The 24,897-nt window shown below is 38.5% G+C and overlaps 1 protein-coding gene across 1 annotated transcript; it reads left to right on the top strand.

Moving 5' to 3' along the window:
* The first annotated feature begins 5,907 nt into the window (after positions 1-5,907).
* On the top strand, positions 5,908-7,050 carry TAS2R38 (taste 2 receptor member 38). The gene has a single exon (XM_004046344.3). It carries the CDS (start codon positions 5,992-5,994, stop codon positions 6,991-6,993), a length of 1,002 nt encoding a protein of 333 aa, XP_004046392.3. The 5' UTR covers positions 5,908-5,991; the 3' UTR covers positions 6,994-7,050.
* The last annotated feature ends 17,847 nt before the right edge of the window (positions 7,051-24,897 follow it).

Here is a 24,897-nt window from a genome sequence, read left to right as displayed (position 1 = left end):
ACTATGTTAACCTGTTGCATACATCGACAGGTTCTTTCAACGAGCCTAGCGAAATTTTCCCCATTCCTTTCCCTTACCAGAACAGTGGCCTCCTGAGATATAAACCTATCCAGACTCAATTTTTCTCTCTCTCCTGGGAATGGAATGAGCTATCACCTTGAGGGAGTCCACAAGGGCAACTGCACTCGCCCTGCCCACGCAAAAAAAAAAAAAGAATAAGAAAAAAGCTCAGATAGGGCTGAGGTTGGGGGAAAAAAAAATGTTACCAGGTGTCCTATCAAAGCAAGGGTATCTCCTCCAGCCCGTACTCTAGATTGGGAGTTAGGCTCAGAGGAAGAAACGCCAAAGGTGAAATCAGAATACCTGCGGTTGGAATCCCAGCTGCTCACTAGGTTACTTACCTTGGCCAAGATATTTAACTATTTAACTTTCCTGAAACCACTTTCTCATCAGTACAATGGAAATAGCACTACATTCTTCGCAGGGCAACTGTGAGATTCAAGGAAATTCAGCCTATCATAACGCAGTAAGTGGAGTCTAAAATTTCAATTGCGTGAGATACGGAACCCCATTATTGCTAGATTTAAACGGCTGAGGTGAGGATGCACTGCGAGCCTGCCAGGAATTCCAGGCCTCGCAGTGTTCTGGCGCCACCTGGTGGGAGCTGTTAAATAGCGATGCGGAGGACTCGGTCGCTGGGGAGCTGGAACTTCCTGGAAAAGCTGGAGTCCATTGCTTTGCCCGATTATTTGGGAAGATTGGAGGTGCAGAGACTCCTCCTAGGTCTGTTGTTTCCCACCTGTCTCGCTGTCCTAGGAATTCCGGCAGGGGGAGAACAGGAGATAGCCAATCACGGGGGAAGAATGGGAGATAGCCAATCACTGGTTACTTTATATTGTAATCACACGGTAGTGGAAGAAGTCGCCCTCCAGCCTCACCTGTGGCTACAAGCCAGCCACGCGGGCCTCCCCTCTCCCCGTGAAAGCACCGAGCTCCTTCCTGCCTCATCGACTTCCTGGGTGCCATTTCATCTGTTTTGAGTGCTGTTGATGATGGCCACTGCCGGTGTTTCCTATTGACACTACCCCAGTTGTCTGTTTCCTGTCCGTTGTGTCTCCCCCAACATTGTTTCTTTCAGTTCACTCCGCTATCTGAAGTCATCTAGTGGTGTTTTTCCTCTAAAGTAAGGTATGGCTTACTTTAAGCTTTATGGCTTTAAGGCTGTGCTTTCAGTTCCTCTAATACGCCTTTGTTTACCAGTGTGTCCTCAATGCCCATTACAACAGGTGGAATATATTTTGCTCCTAATAAACATATATTGGCATGTCCATTTCTCTAGTCATTGGAAACATCTAAGCAAGGTATTTTAAGGGATATTACTAATAATAGTGTTCTTCTGTCAAGCTAACAAAGACCAATTTTTAAAAATCAATCCAAAGAATATAATTCCAATCTCCAAAAATAAATGGCAGCAAAAGTCTAAACACAAATTTATATAGGTTAAGAATTTTTAACATCTGTTTAGTTGCAAAATCCAGGGACTAAGATTTTTTTAATTACATCTGATAAAGATGTAATCACTGACTTATATCACTACTAATAACAAATAAGGAGCTTTTGTGTTCCTACCACTGCTCTTACTGGCATTGCAGTTGACTTTACTGTTTTTAGCTTCCTGCGTAAACCATTTTTCAAAAAATAGCCAATAGCTAAGGACTATCTGCAAAGGAGATTACTTAGATAATCCCAAACACTGTGTGTACATAAGTCAAATGGAGGGGGTGTATCAATGAAGGTTTGTGTTACCTTTCTCTGAAAGAGCCCTTGATTACTGAAAAATTAAGATTGGATCTGGTGTTCCAAGAAATAACATAAAGAACTTTATTTTTTAATAAAAGGTTATAATCTTGATATAAATGGCTCTAACTGTACAGTTATATATCTCTGCTTGTGCAGTGGAGCAAGTTTCTACCCAGACTTTTTAGGGAGGCAAACATCTTTTCTAAACACCTTTAGTGTAACACCGCCACCTGGTGTGGTGAAGACAAGGAGAAAATTAGCTTAAGTTGCAAGTGCAGAATTCTGTGTTTGACACTCTGTAAGCATGAATGACCCAAATGAAGTGGTCACAAACACAATTAATTAAATACAACTGCTACATCATGATGCACAAATAAGGACTATATAAATATCTGCGATGAACAGTTCAGAATAAAACAAAAGTGAACATCTTTAGTAATCACTGACTTATGTCACTACTACTAATAAAAAAGGAGCTTTAGTCAAAAGAAAACATAAAAAATACAAAGAGAAAGTATCGAAAAACGCCAATGGGGCAGCACCAATAACTCTTAAAGGATTTATCGGGGGAAATTCAGCCAGATATAGGGCAAAATTCACCCCCGATATTTCACGTAGGTTCTTTTCTATTTTCCCTAAGCGTCGGCTGGTTTGAGAAATAAAGGGGCAGAGTACAAAAGAGAGAAATGTTAAAGCTGGGCGTCCGGGGGAGACATCACATGTGGGTAGGTTCCATGATGCCCCACAAGCCGCAAAACCAGCAAGTCTTTATTAGGGATTTTCAAAAGGGGAGGGAGTGTACGAATAGGGTGTGGGTCACAGAGATCACGTACTTCACAAGGTAATAGAATATCACAGAGGTATTGATTGGGGAAGTGATAAGTGTCCATGAAATCTTCACAATTTATGTTTAGAGACTGCAGTAAAGACAGGCATAAGAAATTATAAAAGTATTAATTTGGGGAACTAATAAATGTCCGTGAAACCTTCACAATCCACGTTCTTCTGCCATGGCTTCAGCCGGTCCCTCTGTTTGGGGTCCCTGACTTCCTGCAACAAGGATTAAAGGAGTATTTTAAATGAATATGCAAAAAAGACTGGGTGAGGAACATCAAGAGCAACACATTAGAACAGTGGTAATAATAACTAACATTTATTGATTGGGCCGTCATGTGCCAGTCACAATTCCAAGCACATCACGTGTGTTAAGTAATCCTTGCAACCCTCTTAGGTGTGTGTTATTTTGATCATCTCCATTTCATCTGAGATGAATGGAAAGAGTTCAGTCACTTGTCAAGATCACACAGTGAGTAAGCAGGAGATCCAGACCTTAACTCAAAGTGGCCTGGATCCAGAGCCCACACTCAACACAAGCCTTTGCCTCTAAGCTGGGAGCACACTTAGAGAAAGTAGGATGCCCAAAGTGTGGCTGTGTATAAAGAGTAAGTTGAGGGGGCCGGCAAAGCACTAGGCAGAGCAAGCTCCGCTTCTTAGAGAAGACGTTATCACACAACAGATAGCAAGTGAAGGCAGAGCCACTCAACTGCTCCTCTCCTTCCATCTTCACTCGTTCCCCAATATGAGTGAGTGAGACATGAAGAGCAACCATAAAAGAACTGGAAAAGTCACAGCATCTGTAAGAGTGGGAAGGAAGCACCAGAGTGGGAGGAAATGTTGGAAAATCACAACCAATCTCTAAATAATCAGTTCTCCAATCCCCACTGAGTAACTAGACTGAATTTTTCCAGAGCTTACAGATGTGATCATGAAATCCATCCAATTCCTTTAGAAATCAAGGAGAATTAGAAATATTGGAAGGCCAGAGCTCAACAAATGTTTGAAAATGTTTAAAAGGGGAAAAAGCTAGACTTCAGAAATTATAGACATGTATGTTAGAATATAATTCTTGGAATGTTAAAAATATAATACAACATTATGTTATAAGTATAACACGTGGGGATGCTATAGACTACTAAATGTTTCATTTACGAAAATTTCATTCATTCAAAAACATGTGTTAAGTAATAAATACCCTCATGAAGCTTACATTTTTAGTGGGGGGGGTATAGGCAATAAATAATTGAATATATGCAGAAATATAAAACAGGTTAAGTATTACAGTATGCACCTAATATAGGGCAAAGGATACAATTCATAGGGAAAGTCTCTCTAATAAGATGACTTTTGAGAGGAGATCTTTTAAAAAGAAAGTGGGACATGGGAAGACATAGAGGAAAAATAATTCAGGGAATGGAAAGTGCAAGTTCAATGGTTCTGTGGTAGAAGGGTGCTTGGTGAATTCACAGAACAGGAACAAGGTCCATGAGGCTGGTGTGGAAACAGAGACGAAGATGATATCTGAGCAGGAACAGAGGCTCTGATTATGTGGGACCTGTAGGCCACTGTAGGAACTTAGCTTTTTATAGCATTAAATCAAGTTTAGCCTAAAGCTACCTTACCACATCCGGCCTAAAGATTTCTCTGTACATTGTGAACTATAACATAAACAGAGTTATAAACAGACCATAGCCTACGCTTGTGCCAATCACCAAGTTTTGGCCAATCAGCGGTGGCCAACTATTCAAACTGTGTTCAAATATGGCAAATGCCGAGCTGTAATCAATCCTGCTGTTTCTGTACCTTACTTCCGTTTTCTGTACATCACTTGCCTTTTTCTGTCCCTGAATCTTCCACCACGTGGCTGCACTGGAGTCTCTGTGCCTACTCTGGCTCTGGAGGCTGCCCAATTGATGAACTGTTCTTTGCTCAATTAAACTCTGTTAAACTTAATTTGGATAAGGTTTTTCTTTTAACAATAGTGAGGGAGTTTAGAGGCCCTGAAAGGTTTAAACAGGGGAATGACAGGCTCTAAGTTATATCTTATCAAGATTGCTACTGTTGCTTTGTGGAAAATAGAGTAAGAGAGTTGGGAAGCAGAGAGAGCAGTTAAAAGGCTCCTGTAATAATCCAAGCCAGCACTGTTCACAATAGCTAAGACTTGGAAGCAACCCAAATGCGCATCAGTGATAGACTGGATAAAGAAAATGTGGCATATATACACCATGGAATACTATACAGCCATAAAAAAGGATGAGTTCATGTCCTTTGCAGGGACGTGGGTGAAGCTGGAAACCATCACACTCAGCAAACTAAAACAAGAACAGAAAACCAAACACCACATGTTCTCACTCATAAGTGGCAGTTGAACAATGAGAACACATGGACACAGGGAGGGGAACATCAAACACCAGGGCCTGTCAGGGGGTGGGGGGCAAGGGGAAGGAGACCATTAGGAGAAATACCTAATATAGATAACGGGTTGATGGGTGCAGCGAACCACCATGGCATGTGTATGCCTATGTAACAAGCCTGCATGTTCTGCACATGTACCCCAGAACTTAGAGTATACTAATTAAAAAAATAAACATAATAATAATCCAAACCAGCTATGCCCCCTTTCCTCTCCCTTCATTACAGCGTGCTAGTCTTGTTCATGTTAATATTCTCCTTGCCAAGCACAGTGCCTGGCATAATAATGATGATTGCATGAAACCTTTGGCAACAGCAAATAAAACTGCAATAATACACTGACACATGGAAAGGAACCATGCATTCATCTATATTAAAAACACAGTCTGTGATAAGAGTCATTACTTCGCAGATGAGAGAAGGAATGCAAATGAAAAGAGACTCTATTTCAAACCTTAGATCACCAAGAATATCTGCTTTGCCTGCTGCAGGTTGCCTCAAAACCCATAAGCAAATCCTGTTCTCTTCACCACCCCCACAGGTCCAGATGGGCATGCAAAACTGGATTGGGGAAATTGAGGCCCTGTTTTGTTTGCATCCGTGATGCTGTGCTATGGCCTTCTGGGAAGGCAGTTGTACAGGAACACCTGGATTTATTAATCTTGCATCACCCAAGAGGTAGAACCATCAGTCTTCCACCCTATGATAAGCTCTTACATGTATCCAAGAGATGTTCTAGAGAAACAACATCCCTCTAAGTTTCCTGCCAGAACTTTTTATGTGCTCGCTTTGGGATAGATCTAGGCAAAGAGCTGGATGCTTTGTGAAGGAAAGGTCCTGGCTTGGAACGTACATTTACCTTTCTGCACTGGGTGGCAACTAGGTCTTTATATTAGCCAACTAGAGAAGAGAAGTAGAACAGCCAATTAGAGAAGTGACATCATGTTGACTCTAACTCGCATCCGCACTGTGTCCTATGAAGTCAGGAGTACATTTCTGTTCATTTCAGTCCTGGAGTTTGCAGTGGGGTTTCTGACCAATGCCTTCGTTTTCTTGGTGAATTTTTGGGATGTAGTGAAGAGGCAGCCACTGAGCAACAGTGATTGTGTGCTGCTGTGTCTCAGCATCAGCCGGCTTTTCCTGCATGGACTGCTGTTCCTGAGTGCTATCCAGCTTACCCACTTCCAGAAGTTGAGTGAACCACTGAACCACAGCTACCAAGCCATCATCATGCTATGGATGATTGCAAACCAAGCCAACCTCTGGCTTGCTGCCTGCCTCAGCCTGCTTTACTGCTCCAAGCTCATCCGTTTCTCTCACACCTTCCTGATCTGCTTGGCAAGCTGGGTCTCCAGGAAGATCTCCCAGATGCTCCTGGGTATTATTCTTTGCTCCTGCATCTGCACTGTCCTCTGTGTTTGGTGCTTTTTTAGCAGACCTCACTTCACAGTCACAACTGTGCTATTCATGAATAACAATACAAGGCTCAACTGGCAGATTAAAGATCTCAACTTATTTTATTCCTTTCTCTTCTGCTATCTGTGGTCTGTGCCTCCTTTCCTATTGTTTCTGGTTTCTTCTGGGATGCTGACTGTCTCCCTGGGAAGGCACATGAGGACAATGAAGGTCTATATCAGAGACTCTCGTGACCCCAGCCTGGAGGCCCACATTAAAGCCCTCAAGTCTCTTGTCTCCTTTTTCTGCTTCTTTGTGATATCATCCTGTGCTGCCTTCATCTCTGTGCCCCTACTGATTCTGTGGCGCGACAAAATAGGGGTGATGGTTTGTGTTGGGATAATGGCAGCTTGTCCCTCTGGGCATGCAGCCGTCCTGATCTCAGGCAATGCCAAGTTGAGGAGAGCTGTGACAACCATTCTGCTCTGGGCTCAGAGCAGCCTGAAGGTAAGAGCCGACCACAAGGCAGATTCCCGGACACCGTGCTGAGAATGGACGTGAAATGAGCTCTTCATTAATACGCCTGTGAGTCTTCATAAATATGCCTCTGATTCTTCAGGAATACAACTCTGATTCCTCACAAAGCCTTCCAATTTCTTCTATAAAACACAATTGAAAGTCTCTCCACTTTGTATCAATGAACTCACTTATAGATGAATAAAATAATTAAGCACTATACATGGCCTAGGCAAGAATAATGTTGGTACCCTAGGTTTGTTTTGATAAAATGAACAAAATAATTAAGTATTTGGTGTAAATCCTTTATATACTATAGCTTATTATTGGTATAAATCAAACCATGAGAAATCATCTCTTCTGAATAATATCTAAATCCCAAGGTAATATGTTTGGCTTTTAACATGACTGTTAAACCCCTTTCTCAGAACTGGTGCTAGCATCATTTTTGGAAATATTCACTACCACAATAAGGATATAATCCTCTTCAAACTTCACAATTTTCAGGGAAACAAAGACAAACTTGGAAAGATAATTATGTCATAATTTCAGCTTCAAGAGTTACCACATAACTTCAACTTCAAGAGGCACAAGAGGATAGGGGTCGTTTTGTCTGAAAATACACTGATCCAGAAATGCACTTTGACCTACTTTATAATGATGGAAGAGAAGCAGATATTTGCTCAGTAGGTGACCTGGATGCCAGTAGGTGCCCTGTGTGGGCTTTCTGGCTATGCCCAATTTGCCTTTGAAGATGGTGCTTTGCCTGGTACCAAGTATTGGTCTCTCTAGTTGGAGACCCTACCAAAATCGCCTAGCTGAAAGGCATATTTGTAGAGATTTGGCATTGTCTGTATTCCTGCACAGGAACCCAGCCAGGAAGGCTTTCCTCAAATCAGGTACTGAAAGACTCAGGAGAAAACAAGGTATACCAGACATTTAAATCTTGATAGGCTTCGCAGTTCACAGGCTTCACAGTTGTAGCAGCTCACCACCAAGGCTCTTAGTTCTGCCAGCTGTGGGGCCAGAGAACTGTTTCCTCCTCTCAGGCACTTGGTCTTAATAGATCCAGATCTTCACCTCAGTTTTCCTCCAAAAATTAGCCATTTCTTCACCTCCAGTGGCTACAAAATTTGCAACTTCATCTGGCTTCCTTTCCTTGGTGGACACTGAAGTTGTCCCAGGATTCCCTTAAAGACCTAGGTCCTCGCTCTTGGCTGCACATCGAAATTATCTAAGGGGCTTTTTAAAAATCTCAATGTCCAGGCCAAATACGACCAATAAAATCAAATCTCTTGAGACGAAATGAGGCTTTTTTTCTTTAATGCTCCTCAGGTGATTTCGGGGTGCAGCCAATGTTGAGATCCACTCTTCTAGATGCCCTGTTGGTGTAGAGGTGGAGCATCTTTTCATATGTTTATTTGTATGGCTTTATTTTTAACATTATGTTTCTGAGATTCACCCATAATATTATATGAGTCACTGCTTGCTTACCTACTCACTATTGCTGAACACTTTCCATTGCCTACAGTGTGGGGCTACTATGAATAAAGTTTCTATACACATTCTTGAATCCATTTCTTTGTAGGCATAGGTTCATTTCTCAGGTAAATACCTAGGAGTGAAATTACTGTGTTAAAAAATTTATATTCATTTAACTTTATAAAAACTGTTAAAGAGTTTTCCAGAGTGATTCTGACATTTTATGCTCCCCTCAATAATGTAGGAGAGCTGTTCCACATTCTCACCAACATTTGGTGTTGTCAGTCTTTTTGATTTTGGCCATTCTAGTGGGGATGAAATGGTATCTCATTGTGGTTTCCATTTGCATTTGTCTTCTAACTGATGATATAGAGAACAATTTTGTGTGCTTCTTGGCTATTTGTATTTTTTCTATTATAAAGTAACTATTTGTTTGCCCATTTTAATATTGAGTTATCTTTTTATTATTGATTTATAAGAGTTTATTGATTTGTAGCATTTGTGTATGTGTGATAATATACATATATGTATTCTTATCCGACTCCTATATATACACAACTGTTTTATATTAAGTTGTCTTTTTATTATTGATTTGTAGAAATTTATTGATTTATGTGCGTGTATATATACATACATATATGTATATATGTATCTGAAAAATATATATATATATAACATATACACTCTGGATACAAGTCCTTTGTCTGATATATGCATTGTGAATATTTTGACCCAGACTGTGGTTTTCCTTTTTATTTTTTAATAGTGTGCTGATAAGCAGAAATGATGACTTTTAATAAAATCTAATGTCATTTTTTTTCTACAATGCTTGTGCTTTTTGTGTCTGCTATAAAAAATATCTGCCTACCTCTGACACGCAAAAACAGTTTCTATGATTTTCTCTAGAATTTTCATAGTTTTTACTTTGATGTTTGGGACTATAATTGATCTTGAATTAATTTTTTTTGTAGTATTAAGTAGGGCTGAACTTCACTGTTTTTATATGTCTATCTAAGTATTCCAATATCATTCACTGAAGATTTTTATTTTCAAATTGACTTGAACTCTTGTTGAAAATCATACGACTATATATGCATGAATCTTTTTCTGGTTTCTATATTGCATTCCAGTGATCTATTTGTCCAGCCTTTAACTAATACCTCACTTTTTGATTATGGTAGACTACTAGCAAGTTTTTAAATATTCAAAAATATTCCATCTGAAAATCTATAAACATATCTCTTTATCTTTGTCTTTAATTTATCTCAACAATGTTTTGTAACTTTTAGTGTAAAGGTCTTTTGGTAAAATTATTCTTATGTATTTAATATTTAATAATGTTATCGTATATAGAGTTGTTTACATTTTTATTTGCTACCAGCATATAAAAATACAATTGATTTTTGTATGTTAACCATTATCTTACAACTATACTGAATTAATATATTGGTTCTAGTAGCTGTTTGAAGATTCTTTGAAATTTTATACTTAGTCATCAGCAAATAAAGACAATTTTATTTCTTCTTTCTCCATATGTATGCCCTTTATTTATTTTTTTAAAATTTATTTCACTGGCTAGGATCTCCAGTGTAGTGCTGATTAGATTTAATGTGAGTACACATTCCGGCCTTGTTCCTGTTTTTAGGAAGAAAATATTCACTATTTCATCCCTGGGTACAGTTAACTGTAGATCATTTTTAGATTCCCTTTATCAGCTGTAAAAAGCCCATTTTAATTCCTACTTTGCTAACAATTTTTACCATTAATGAGTATTGAATTTTATTTTAAAATTTTTTTGTATTTATTGAGATGATCCTACAGTTTTTCTTCTCCATTTCATTAACATGGTAAATTACACTGATTAATCTTTGAATGTTAAATAAACTCTGCATTCCTGGTATAAGCCCCACTTAGTCATAGTGTATTATTCTCTTTATATGTTGCACTACTTTATTTGCTAATATATTGTCAAGGATCTTTGTATATATGTTTATGTGGAATACCAACCTCTATTTTTTTTTTTTTTTTTAATTACATATCTTCGTCAAGATTTGGTGACAAGGTTATTCTGGCCTAATGAAACGAGTTAGAAAACATTTCTGCCATCTTTATTATCTTAAAACTTTGTGTAAGATTGGTATTATTTCTTCTCTAAATATTTGATATGATTCATGAGGGAAACCATTTGGACCTGAAGTTTTTAATTCATGAAGGTTTGCTTTTTTTAAAATAATTACAACCTATTTAATAGATATAGTACTATTAAGATTCTCTATTTCTTCTTGTGTCTATTTTGGTTTCATTTTTTAAGGAGTTTGTCCATTTTATCTAAGTTTTTAAATTTTTGCCATAAATTTGATCAGAATGTCCCTTTATTAACATTTTAATGTCTGTAGTATCTGGCTTTCTATTCTCTCATTCTCAGTTTTGATTACTTTGTTGTCTCTTTTTATTTATTGTTCTAGATAGTGATTCATCAACTTATTGATGTTTACAAGCAATCATCATTTGGTTTCATCTGATTTTCTCTTTTATTTCCTATTTATGTTTTATTATTTATTATTTCTTTTCTTCTTTATTTGGTTTAATTTCTCTTCCTGTTTTAGCTTCTTAAGGCAGAGAATTTGATCAATAATTTAACATTTTTTGTTCTAATATAAACATTTAAGCTTTAAGTTTCCTGCTCAACACTTCTTTGCTGCATCACAAAAATTTTGATATGTTACATTTTCATTTTTATTCAACTTGAACTTTTATCTAATTATACTTTATATTTGTGGTTTAACCAATGTTTTATGTAGAATTGCACTGTTTAATTTCCAAGAATTTTGGACTTCACTAGATATCTTATTGAATTTCTAATTTAATTCCATTGCCATCAGAAAACATATTCTGTAATATTTCAATCTTTTGAAATTTATCGAGACTTACTTTATGGCCCAGCATATTGTCTATCTTTGTGAATAATTCATGTGTATTTGAAAAAGATATGCTGTTGTTGAATGTAGTGCCCCATAACTATCAATTAGGTCAAGGTGCTTGATAGTGTTACTTAGATCTTCTACATTCTTACTGACTTTTTGTCTCATTTTAATCTCAAATAATAAGAAAGAAGTGTAAAAATCTTTTGCCACAATTATGGATGTGTCTACTTCTCTCTGTAGTCCTGTCAGTGTTTGCTTCATCCTTTTTGAAGCTCTGATATTAAATTCTTACATGTTTATAATTGTTATGTGTATTTGATGAATTTACCCTTTTATAATTTTAGAATTATAAAATACTTTAAATTTAACTTTATCTCTCATAATACTTTATATCTTATAATACTTGCCTTGAAGTTCACTTTGATATTAAAATAGTCACTCTAGCATTCATATGCTTTTCGTTTTCTTGGTGTGTTAGGTCGTTCTTGCATTGCTATAAACAAATATCTGAGGCTGGATAATTTATAAGAAAAGAGGTTTAATTGGCTCATGGTTTTGCAAGCTATACAGGAAGCATAGCGACAGCATCTGCTTCTGGTGAGACCTCAGGAAGTTTACAGTCATGATGGAAAGTGAAGGGGGATCAGGCATCTCACATGGCAAGAGCTGGAGCAAGAGAGAGAGGGGAGGGGAGATGCACTACACTTTTAAACATCCAGATCTCATGAGAGCTCACTCACTATTGTAAGGAAAGCACAAAGCCGCAAGAGATCTGCCCTCATAGTTTAAACACATTTCACCAGGCCCCACCTCCAACATTAAGGATTACATTTCAACATGAGATTTAGAGAGAACAACATCCAAACTACATCACTCGGTTAATTTTTCTATCCTATTACTTTCAAATATCTCTTTATTTTTCAAATATGTCTGTTAAGAGAAAGGCACTGGACCGATATAGTCAAAGTGCTAAAAACAATACTGTCAACCATCCTATATTCATTCAATAAACTGTCCTTCAAATGTGATGAAGAAATTAAGACATTTTCAGACAAAGAAAATCTGATAGAGTTCATTACCACCAGATCTGCTCTGCAAGAAAAGCTTAAGGGAGCCCTGCAAGGTGAAACAAAAGAACACTAGATAGGAATTCAAAGCTGTATGAAAAAAAAAAGACCTTAGTAAAGCTACATGGGCAGTTAATAAAAGCTAGTGTAAGTTAGTAACAACAGTTTGTAACTCCACTTTTTGTTCTCTACATGATTAAAGGGATTAATACACTTAAAAAATTATGAGTCTAAAAGCTAGTATTATTGTAACTTTAGTTTGTAACTCCACGTTTTGTTTTGTACATAATTTAAAAAGACTCATTTAGGCTGGGCATGGTAGCTCATTTTTGAGAGCCTGTAATACTAGCACTTTGGGAGGCCAAGGCGGGTGGATCACTTGAGGTCAGGAGTTGGAGACCAGCCTGGCCAACATGGTGAAATCCTGTCTCTACTAAAAATACAAAAATTAGCTGGGTGTTGTGGCATGCACCTGTAATCCCAGCTACTCAGGAGGCTGAGGCAGGAGAATTGCTTGAACCTGGGAGGCAGAGGCTGCAGTGAGCCAAGATGGCACTACTGAACTCCAGCCTGGGTGACAGAGCGAGACTCCATCAAAAAAAAAAAAAAAGACTAATTTGTGTAATGACTTATTAGCTTAGAAAAGGGAAGGGGAAGGGATGGAGCAACGTGGCTGAATAGAAGCCTATACCCCTCCCCATGCCTTGGCAACAGCCACATGGCATAGAGTATCTGTGTGCTTGAGGGAGGGCACAGCAAGTGTGAAGCTTTGCATTGAACTCCGTGCTGCCCTGTCACAGCAGAAAGCAGAACCAGGTGAAATTCAGCTGACATCTATCCATGGAGGGAGCATTTGAATTGGCCCTAGCCAGAAGGGAATTGCCTATCCCAGAAGCCAGAACTTCTGGCCAGCCTTGCCACTGCAAGACGGAGTGATCTAGGTCTCTAAGTAAGCTTGAGGGGCAGATTGGGCCACAAGGACTGCAATTCCTGGTCAAATCTTAGTGCTAGGCTAGGCTCAGAGCCAGTGGACTTGGGGGGCACATGACCTATGTCAGAGTGACTAAGAGAGTGTTTGTGCCACCCTGCCCACACCCCCCGAAAGCAGCCACACATTGTGGAGAAATCAATTTCTTTGGGAGAGGGAGAGTGCAGTGATTGAGGGACTTTACATTGAACTCAGTGCTGCCCTGTAAAAGTGGAGACCTGACAGGATGCATCACCTACTGACTAAAGAGCCCCCGGGCCCTGAATAACCAACAGTGATATCCAGGTAATATGCTGCAGTTTGGGCTCTGAGACATGTTGGCTTCAGGTGTGATCCAGCACATCTCCAGCTGTGGTGGTTATGGTTTGAGAAAAGCAAGAGGAAAAGTAAATGGGGCTTTGTCTTCCACCTTAGGTCCCAATTTAGCCACAGTAGGTTAGAGCGCCAAGCAGGATCTTGGAGTCCCTGAATCCAGGCCTAGGCTCTTGGTCAGTATTTCTCAGCCTGTCCTGGGCTGGAGGGAAATCCACTGCCTTGAAGAACAAGTTCTAGGCCTGGCAGCATTCATCACAAGCTGACTGAAGAGCTCTTAATCTTTAAGTGAACATCAGTTGACTTAAACTTTAAGTGAACCTCAGTTGACAGAACTCCCTGTGGAACCATGGTGGTGGCCACAAGAGAGGTTCCTCTGCCTGGGGAAAGGGCAGAGAAGAATGGGAAAAACTTTGTCTTATGGTTTGAGTGCCAGCTTAGCTTCAGTAGAATGGGATACCAGGTAAATTTCTAGGGTTTTTTACCTTAATCCCTGGCTCCCAGATATCATCTGTGGACCCACCCAGGGCCTGGGGTAACTCACCACTCTGAAGGGGGGAACACCAACCTCTAGGGGGTATTTAGACCTGAAAAGATTGTGTATTGGGCCCTTGAGCCCGCTGCTTGGGCGTGCTCCCGCACTGTGGAGTATACTTTCATTTTCAATAAATCTTTGCTTTTGTTGCTTCATTCAAAAGAAAAGGGTGGGGGTAGGGGGGGCAAAGGACTTGAATGGACATTTCTCCAAAGAAGACACACAAATGGCCAATAAACACATGAAAAGATGTTCGACATCATTAATCATTGGGAAAATGCAAATCAAAATTATAATGATTAAAACTCTCAGCAAAATCAGCATAGAAGGGACTACCTTAAGGTAATAAAAGCCATCTATGACAAACCCACAGCCAACATTATACTAAATGGGGAAAAGTTGAAAGGATTTCCCCTGAGAACTGTAACAAGACAAGGATGCCCACTTTCACCACTTCTATTCAACATGGTATTGGAAGTTCAAGCCAGAACAATCAGAAAAGAGCAAGAAATAAGGGGCATCCAAATTGGCAAAGAGCAAGTCAAACTGTCACTGTTTGTTGATGATATGATCGTATACCTAGAAAACCCTAAAGACTTATCCAAAAAGCTCCTAGAACTGGTAAATGAATTCAGAAAAGTTTCCGGATGCAAAATTAATGTACACAAATCAGTAGCTCTGCTATATGCTAACAGTGACCAAGCTGAGAATCAAATCATGAACTCAACCCTTTTCACAATAGCTACAAAAAAAAAAGAAAAGAAAAAAAAAACCTTAGGAATATACCTAACCAAGGATGTGAAAGACCTCTACAAGGAAAACTACAAAACACTGTTGAAAGAAATCATAGATGACACAAACAAATGGAAACACATCTCATGCTCATGGATGGGTAGAATCAATATTGTGAAAATGACCATACTGCCAAAGCAATCTACAAATTCAATGCAACTCCCACCAAAATGCCACCACCATTCTACACAGAACTAGAAAAAACAATGGAGTCCACATAGCCAAAGCAAGACTAAGCAAAAATAACAAATCTGGAGGCATCACATTACACAACTTCAACTATACTATAAGGCCATAGTCACCAAAACAGCATGGTACTGGTAGAAAAATAGGCACATAGGCCAATGGAACAGAATAGAGAACCCAGAAATAAAGCCAAATACGACAAACTGATCTTTGACAAAGTGAACAAAAACATCAAGTGGGGAAATGACATCAACAAATGAAACTGGATCCTCCTCTCTCATCTCATACAAAAACCAACTCAAATGGATCAGACTTAAGTCTAAGACCTGAAACCATAAAGACTCTAGAAGATATTAATAACATCGGAAAAAATCCTTCTAGACATTGGCTTAAGCAAAGACTTTCCATACCGTGGAAAACAGTATGGCAGTTCCCCAAAGAGTTAAAAATAAAATTACCATATAATCCAGTAATTCCACTTCTGTGTATATGCCCAAAAGAATTGAAAGCAGGATCTCAAAAAGATTATTTGTACACCTGTGTTTATAGTAGCATTATTAACAATAACTAAAATGTGGAAACAACCAAAGTGTCCATCAACAATGAATGGATAAGAAAAATGTGGTCTATTCATATAATGGAATTTTATTCAGCCTTAAAAAGGAAAGAGTCTGCATTATGCTAAAACATGGTTAAACCTTGAGAACATTACGCTAACTGCAACAAGTCAGTCACAAAAAGAAATATTATATGATTCCACTTATATGAGATAATAGGGTAATTAAAATCATGGAGGCAGAAAATAGAATGGTGGCTGCCAAGTGCCTGAGCAAGGGGGGAATTAGGAGTTATTGTTTAATAGGTATAGAGTTTTGGTTTCATAAGATGAAAAGAATCATAGAGATGCACAATGATGATGGTTGCATATTATGAATGTATTTAACACCCCTGAGTTCTACACTTAAAAATGGTTAAGTTGGTAAATTTTGTTTTTTGTATTTTACCACAATAGAAAAAAATGAAGAACAAGTATTTTACAAAAAGAAAAGTAAAACAAGTAGACCAGCACATTGGAGAAAGTACAGCTCATAGTGACCTGTGTTTACTTTGCATTTTGACCTTAGAAACCATGTCACTCCAGACAGGCCCACAACACTCTGGACTACAAAGAGTCAACCCCCCTTGAAAATAAAAGTGTCAGATATTGCGGTATCTGGCCAGCAGCCTGCAATGCAACGGGGCTCTCTCTTTGTTCCCAGGTGGACCGGCAGGTCGAGAAATAATAGACACACACAAGATAGTGAAAGCTGGGTCCAGGGGGGTCACCGCTTTCTGCTCCCATGGTGCCAGCAATGCACTGGATATACCAGCATTTATTCTTAAGTTTAGTGAGAGCAGGGGTAGGTTAGTGAGGGATTTAGGGTCATTTGATTATGAGGTGAGATAGTCACATGGGGATGAAGTAATTCTTTAACATTTGTATGTAGAAGTACAGTACATTTGTTTGTAGAAGTACAGTATACAGAGATAAGAATTTACAATATAGTGTGTGTGTCAGTAATTTCTAACAGAGCCTTAAGACAGAAACACAATCTTTCCATAACCTATGATTAGCAAGATATTAATCAGCAGTAACAATTGCAACAAAAGCTGGTTACAGACAATCCATGGAAACAGGACATGAAGCTAGACAACTGGTTAGACCAGAAATTCTCAGAAGAGAGTATGCCTTAACCCTAAAACGGCCTAGAAGAGCCGTGGCAAGATGAGGGCGTTTATAGCACTATCTTATCCATATGGACAGGCACCCCCGCCCACGCGTCTGTTTATAGGCTCTCCACAAGGGTCGCATTCCGTTCCCAGAGCTATGAACATCTGCTTTTCTGGGATACGAATCTTGGTGATGTGAAACCTCCCTGACTGCAAGTCCATTCATAGGCTCTCTGCAGGGGGCAGCACATCAAGCGCTGTTGGCTCATTCTGGCAGTCCAACCTGGCATTGTCTTTACACAATCCTGCATGCAATTTTGTATTTACAATAATCAGGAGCATTTCATCTTTTATTCCATAGCAATAGTTTCAGCAGGTCTCCCTACAGTCAACCATCTCAGAAAATTTAAAAAAAAAGTTTGTTAAGGGAAGAACGTTGTTGGATATTATTCTTATCCAGTCTTTTAATTGCTGCCCTTTGATTATAGCTCATTTACATTCAAGGTAATTTCGATATGGCTGGATTTAGGTGTACAATGTTGGTATTTTGTCTTTTATGTGTTCCATCTGTTTTTGTTTTCTGTTCCTTCTTTCCTGACTTCTTTTAGAAAAAAATTTTTAAATCTTCTATTGCACTTTAGATATACCTATTTTTATAAAAGTTTGGTGGTTGTTGTAAGGATTACAGAATCAATTCTTATCCTGTGATAACTACTTAGAGTTAATATTATATACAATTATCTTGCAAAAGTATGGTTTCATTGGCTACCAATCCTCATCCTTTGTGCCCTTTTTGTCATATATTTTACATACACATCTATTGTAAATCCCACAATGCAATGTAATCATTTTTGCTTTATTTTTTGATTGAAAAATAAAAATTGTATATATTTGTCATATACAACATGTTGTTTTGAAATAGGCACATGTTGTGGAATGGCTAAATCGAGCTAATTAACATAAGCATTACCTCACATACATACCATATTTTTGTGGTGAAAACACTTAAAACCTATTCTGTTAGCAATTTTCAGTAATATAATACATGGTTATTAACTATAGTCACGATGTTGTACAGTACTTCTATGAGTTCAACTTTTTTGAATTCCACATTGGATTTTTTCTTGAAATTGTTATATTTTCAAGAAACTAAGAGAAGAGAAAATAATAGTTGTTTATATTTGCCCACATACTAGCCATTTCTAGTACCCTGCATTTAGGCTCGAAGGGTGATGCAGAGTAATAAAATGTGGTCTGTTTAGCATAGAACCTTCAATTTAGTTGAGGGTTACACACAAACATATAGGAAACATTTAAATAGCAATAAGAGGCTGCATCTAATTAGGTGTCAAAATTATTGGCATAAACAAACTGTGTAACCAGGCTTTGGATCAGAATGCAAGTGAATGTCATAGACAAAGGTTTAGAGGTGGGAATGAGCATAGCAAGTTCTCTATAGCAGGTAGAGGTCAGATTATGGAGCTAAGCTCAAGAGTTGGGGCTTTTTCATGTTAGCGGTTATAACGGAATCTTAAGTAAGGAAGTGACACAATCACAGCAGTTATTTTATGTGCAGGATTTATTTGACGAGGAGGAGACAGAGGATTTGAACCATGTACACTTCAGTTACAATAAAAGGAAATTTGGTCTGGGATGAGGTGGTAGGAATAATGAAGAAGGAATAGACTGAGAGACCTTTGGAAAAACATCATCAACTAGTGTCTTAATATGGTGGTTGATAGGGAAGGAAGAATCAGAGAGGATTTCATTGTGGGATTCTAATATGATGTAATCACTTAAGAAAAATTAAAGAAGTTGAGAGAGGAAGTTGGTTTGAATTTGGAAGAAATAGTAAAACTTGGAGTGTGTTACAACTGGGTAGACATCATGTTTTCCACTTAGAAAACACCAGCAGACCTTTGAAAATGAAGAAGTGAAACTCAGGTTAGAGGTTGGAACTAGAAATAGACTTGTAGTCATCAAAAGAGAGGCTACCCTGAAAAATATAAGATTTGATTTGGGTTATAAAGGTAGAAGGAAAATGTTGGGAAGATTAGAGGCTGTAAAATTCTGGGAGGAGCAAGTGGGCAAGAGGTAGTGAGGATGGTTGGAAAAGGCCTTTTTTTTTTTTCTGCCTTCTCAGTCCCTCCTTTCCTCAGAGAACAACCACCTCCACCTAGAGGCAACTGCTCATCCTCGTGCTATCGCCAAGAGTTCTCCATGATCCTGCCCTTTACCATATTTGATGGATCCATTGCAAGCCCATCAAAGTCTGTTTTTGGGAATTTTCTAACTTGATCAAAGAAAACATTGGTAAGACATGAAATCCAGCAGCTTCTCATAGCTATATTCTCTACCATATAGCCTATTACACGCAGAAAGGAACAGCAACAAGAAGTGAATATGGCTAAAACCTGCTTTTATTCAGTTCCTGATGTTCCAGAGGCCCAGCTATATCCTTGCCCTGTTTTGGTTTCATTGTACAACCTTTTATCATATTCCATGAACCAATACATACCACTTTTGCCTAAATCTGTTTGAATTGAATTTCTGGCCCTTGTAACCAAAAGATTTATGCTGCGCTGAGTGGTACAAAATCACATAAATGGAACAATTAAGTCCATGAGCAGACACATAGAGAAGGGATAAACACATAAATTAGTTGTGGACCAGGAAAAAAAAAGCATCATTCTTAGAATGGCCTGGCTCAGACTCAATGGGAAATTTAAATAGAAGATTAAATTTCAGTACCGAAAAAAAAAAAAAAGATGAACTGTCAGAGAAGATCTAAAGAATGGGTTATTGCTAGAGCCTCTTACATAGTTTGTTTTATTCTACTTGATCCACTTTGTTTGCAAGGTATATTTAACTTGACAGGTTTATGATTAAATTTAAATAAAGGTTGATTTATTTAATGGTGCTATTCACTTAAATACTGCCTGAGCAGGTGCCGTGCTTTTAAATAAGGTTAGGAGATGAAATGACGACACAGGCGTTAACCCCAAGCTTTTCTGTGCAAAAAAAAGGCCCTAAATATACACAACTATTTAATAGTTTGTAATTATATTGGGAGAATGCTCCAAGTCCGTCTCATTCCAGGTCATCTCTTCTCCTAATCATTCAGCAAGTATGCTGTGTGCACTTGAGGGTCATCCATGCCTATAGTAGAAGTAGGGGAAACTGAAGAAGAATTGGTGAAGACAAAGTATATGGACCTCACTGTTTTGCTGAGGACTAGCATCTCCCAAGTTGCAGACACAGTTCAGGTCCTCTGGCATCGCCTAGTTGGAAGAGAGAGGTAGTGGAGCCCTTCATATGTGGAAGTGTGAACACAGATATCCATAGCCTGAGGGAAACATGAAAAACCTAATCACCCATCTATGAACTTTAAGGATTTCCAGAGTTAGCCCAAGACATTCCAACCTCAGATTAAGTATGGAAATAATTAGTAAGAGCCTGGGGAAGGTGATATTTGAGTGCCTTTCGACTTGTTTAAACACCTGATGGAATTAAGTAATTGATTTTACACACGGTTTAGTTTGGTATAAACCTGGGGATTCCTACTGCACTATTTTGTGTCTTTTATTTTCCATTTAGATCTTTGAGCAACGAGTTTGAATGTCATGAACAGAGGTTTTTCCACTACTTTTTGTTTCTAGGATATGAAGTTTCAGACAGACTCCAATTGAAAGTAGTGTAGTCAGTTGTTTAGCCTGGAGGTTCTGGAGTCATAATGGCTGGTAATTGCAAATCTCAGCTCCAACATGGACCAAATTAGAAACATCAAAATACCTATTAATAGATAAATGGATAAACACATTGTGATATATTCATGCAATGGTGTGCTACACAGCAGTGCAACTGAACATGGATGACCTCACAAACATATTGTTGAATGAACAAAGAAAGTTTTAGGGCAATTTACATACTAGGATACCATTATTGCAGTTCTTAAATATCTACAAAACACCACCACATATTATACAGGGTTCCATAAGTGTGTGAGAAAACAGGAAGAAATGTGTGAGAATTATAAACACCTCATTCAGGAACATGGTTACTGCTGATGGAAGAGTAGTATAAAAAGAGATTCCATTATTTTGTAATGGTTCAGCTCTTAGGTTAGGAGATAGGTGTTTATTATTATTATATTATCATTTATACTTTTATGTATACCTGAAATATTTTGTTATATATATATATTTTTTTTTAATTTTTTGAGATGGAGTTTTGCTCTTTCGCCCAGGTTGGAGTGCAGTGGTGCGATCTCAGCTCACTGCAAGCGATTTTCCTGCCTCAGCCTCCTGAGTAGCTGGGATTACAGGCGTCTGCCACCATGCCTGGCTAATTTTTGTATTTTTAGGAGAAACAAGGTTTCACCATGTTGGCCAGGCTGGTCTCAAACTCCTGACCTCATGATCCGCCCACCTCGGCCTCCCAAAGTGTTGGGATTACAGGCATGAGCCACCGCATCTGGCCCTGTAAAATATTTTTTAAAGATTACATCATAGATTTGCCTGTTTTTGTTAACATTACTCACTATGTAAGCACTTTAAGTATTTCTCTGATAGGACATTTACATGTCATTCCACGAGGCCAGGCTGGTCTCCAACTCCTGGTCTTAAGTGATCCATCTGCTTCAGCCTCCCAAAGTGTGGGATTACAGGCATGAGCAGCCATGTCCACCCCAGTTTGTGTTTTTTCAATGAATTTAATATATTTTCTCCAATATTATGCATGTTTGTGTTATGTGCTTCATTCAGTAAAATAAAGTTTTATAGTTCTGACAGATGTTTTTCTTATCCCTGGTTGACTTCACACATTATACTAACTTTCAGGCCCTTATAGGTATTTGAGTTTATAAACCATTGGTTTATAGGCCACAACACTATAAAAACAGATAAAGAGATCTTGCTTTGGCAGAATTATATGCACTATCCATCACCAAACAAAATAATGAACCTTTTGCTCGATGCACCTTCATAATAGGCAATTCACCATTTATACCAATTCACCATTTATGGTTTGGCTGTGTCCCCACCCAAATCTCACCTTGAATTGTAATAATCCCCACGTCTCAAGGGTGGGGCCGGGTGGAGATAATTGAATCACAGAGCAGTTTCCCCCATACTGTTCCGATGGTAGTAAGTCTCATGAGATCTGATGGTTTTATAAATGAGTTCCCCTACACAATCTCTTTTGCCTGTCACCATGTAAGCCATGCTTTTGCTTCTCCTTTGCCTTCCGCCATGATTGTGAGGCTTCCCTAGCCATGTGGAACTGTGAAACTGATTCCATTAAACATCTTTACTTTATAAATTACCCAGTCTTGGGCATGTGGTTTTTTTTGTTGTTGTTGTTGTTTTGTTGTTGTTGTTGTTTTGAGGGAGTTTTGCCTTGCTCTGTCACCCAGGCTTGAGTACTATGGCGCGATCTCTGCTCACTGCCACCTCTGCCTCCCGGGTTCAAGCGATTCCCCTGCCTCAGCCTCCTGAGTAGCTGGGATTACAGATGCCCGCCACCATGTCCAGCTAATTTTTGTATTTTTAGTAGAGACTGGGTTTCACCATGTTGGTCAGGCTGGTCTTGAACTCCTAACCTCAGGTGATCCACCTGCCTTGGCCTCCCAAAGTGCTGGGATTACAGGCATGAGCCACTGTGCCCAGCCAGGTATGTTTTTATCAGCAGCGTGAGAACAGACTACTACGACCAGCCCCAGCCACAATCACAAAATTTGTAAGTCTTACCTTTATAATTGTGTATCTGTGTCATTCAAAATATTTCCTAAATTCAAAGACTATTGATCCTCAAAAGTGATTTCAAATTTAATCTTATCACAGAAATTGCTGCTTTCAAATGATATTTTCTGGCAGTTTATGCTTTACAATTCTTCCAAAATCATAGGGCCATCTTTTAGCTAGGGCACTTCAAAACTTCTATTTCTCAAGTCAATTTTGTTAAGTTCTATTTATATAGCTATTTATCTATTTTTTATAAGTTTTAAATTATAATGGCTTAAATTTGTGGCATTCTCTTATTATCATATTTCACAGAATCTCAGATAACGTCAATCGTAAGATGCACCATAATTTTATATATCACTAAGAAAGAAAAATTAAAATCTGCCTATTAAAATACTGCACAGTGCCTTCTTATCATTGACTAAGATACATCCCAAATTCAGAGATGGTATTAAAAATAATGTGCAAAGTCAGTGAAATGTAGTACTGTTTTAAATCCCTGTGTACCTATATTTCTTTTGTTCATTTATGTTTTTTAGTACACATGTGGAATACAACAGATTATCGTGTTATGCATCCAACTCATCATACAAAGCACTGAATGTTTTATGGTCCTAGACATTCAAGCATGTCTGGTATACTACGTTAACTACCACATCTATAAATACATTAGTACAATGTGTTTCCTGATGAACGATGCAATAAACAGACTTCACTTCCTTGCCATTGCAAAATGTTGCCACAGTGGTTTTAAATTCATGAATAAGTCTGTCTTTTAGATGTATCATCACAGAATTTTTCTATAGTCATGCTTACTAATTTGACTTCTCTACAGTAGAATATCAAGGCTTTTCTTGGCACACAAAAATGTCATTCCTTGATATTTTATGTATCATGGGTATCCTTTTAATGAATTCATTGGTTGCATAAAATTTTTCATCAGTACCACAAGTAAATATAGCTAGCTGCTTAGAATTATTATTTATATCTTTGTTTTCATCAGCTGCAATATAAAACACCACAGAATATTTCATTTTTCTCCAATAAGTCCCCAGGTATGGTCACTATTCTCAGCAACAGTACTTCTCATTCACTCCGTAGTCTCACTCTTTGAGAAACTCATCATCTGTAAAATATTTATGGCCACTTTTTCACAATAGCATCACTTATTTGCATTCAGAAATTCATCCTGTGGAAATTCTAGTTCTTTCTTTTTTAATTAAGTTTTAATCATGTAGGTTTTCTAGATAACAGTTGTTCTTTGTTTCATAATGGTATCTTTTGTTGTATTTTTTGGCAAAGTCACACTGTGGGAGGCCAAGGCGGGCGGATCACGAGGTCAGGAGATCGAGACCATCCTGGTTAACATGGTGAAACCCCGTCTCTACTAAAAATACAAAAAAATTAGCCGGGCATGGTGGCGGGCGCCTGTAGTCTCAGCTACTCAGGAGGCTGAGGCAGGAGAACGGCATGAACCCAGGAGGTAGAGCTTGCAGTGAGCAGAGATTGCGCTACTGCACTCCAGCCTGGGAGATAGAGCAAGACTTCGTCTCAAAAAAAAAAAAAATATATATATATATATACATACATGTGCGTATATATGCGTGTATATATGTGTGTGTATATATGCATATACATATATATGTATGTATAAATATGTGTGTGTATATATGTATATATGTGTGTGTATATATGCATATACACATGTATACACACATATATACATATATATACACACACATATTTATACATACATATATATATATAGTCTAATTTTCACAAAGAAATATGTTCCCTCAGGGCTCAGTCACCCTTGATATGGTTTCCAATTCTACACTTCCAGGTTCTCCTGTGTGGCCAATCCAGATAGCTGCCTTATACAACTGCCTCCTGGTGACCAGCTCATTATAGGTCAGCCGGCTGCAACCTGCTCTACTTGCCACCCTGACCCCCATACCCAACATGGAGTGTGCAGACATGCTGCAGTGACTACCTCTGTGTGCCCCTGGAACTTATGCCTGCTTGCTTTAAATGCACCAATTAAAACTCCATGTGGAAAATCTGTTTAGATGATTCCTTGACCCCAGTAAAGTGTCGGCCCACAGGTCCCTTTCTCTCTTTCCCTGCCCTTTCTCCCTGACCTCCAGGTATGCCATGTAGCCTCCGGAGTCCCCAAATACTAAAAACTCTTAAACTTTCT

This window comes from Gorilla gorilla, chromosome 6 (assembly GCF_029281585.2).
Source record: "Gorilla gorilla gorilla isolate KB3781 chromosome 6, NHGRI_mGorGor1-v2.1_pri, whole genome shotgun sequence".
NCBI lineage: Eukaryota > Metazoa > Chordata > Mammalia > Primates > Hominidae > Gorilla > Gorilla gorilla.
The sequence above is the reverse complement of the archived record's forward strand: the minus strand, read 5'-3'. Positions and strand labels throughout refer to the sequence as shown.

Bases quoted from the DNA above. Each gene is read 5' to 3' on its own strand.
- TAS2R38 (XM_004046344.3), top strand. From the start codon at position 5,992: ATGTTGACTCTAACTCGCATCCGCACTGTGTCCTATGAAGTCAGGAGT.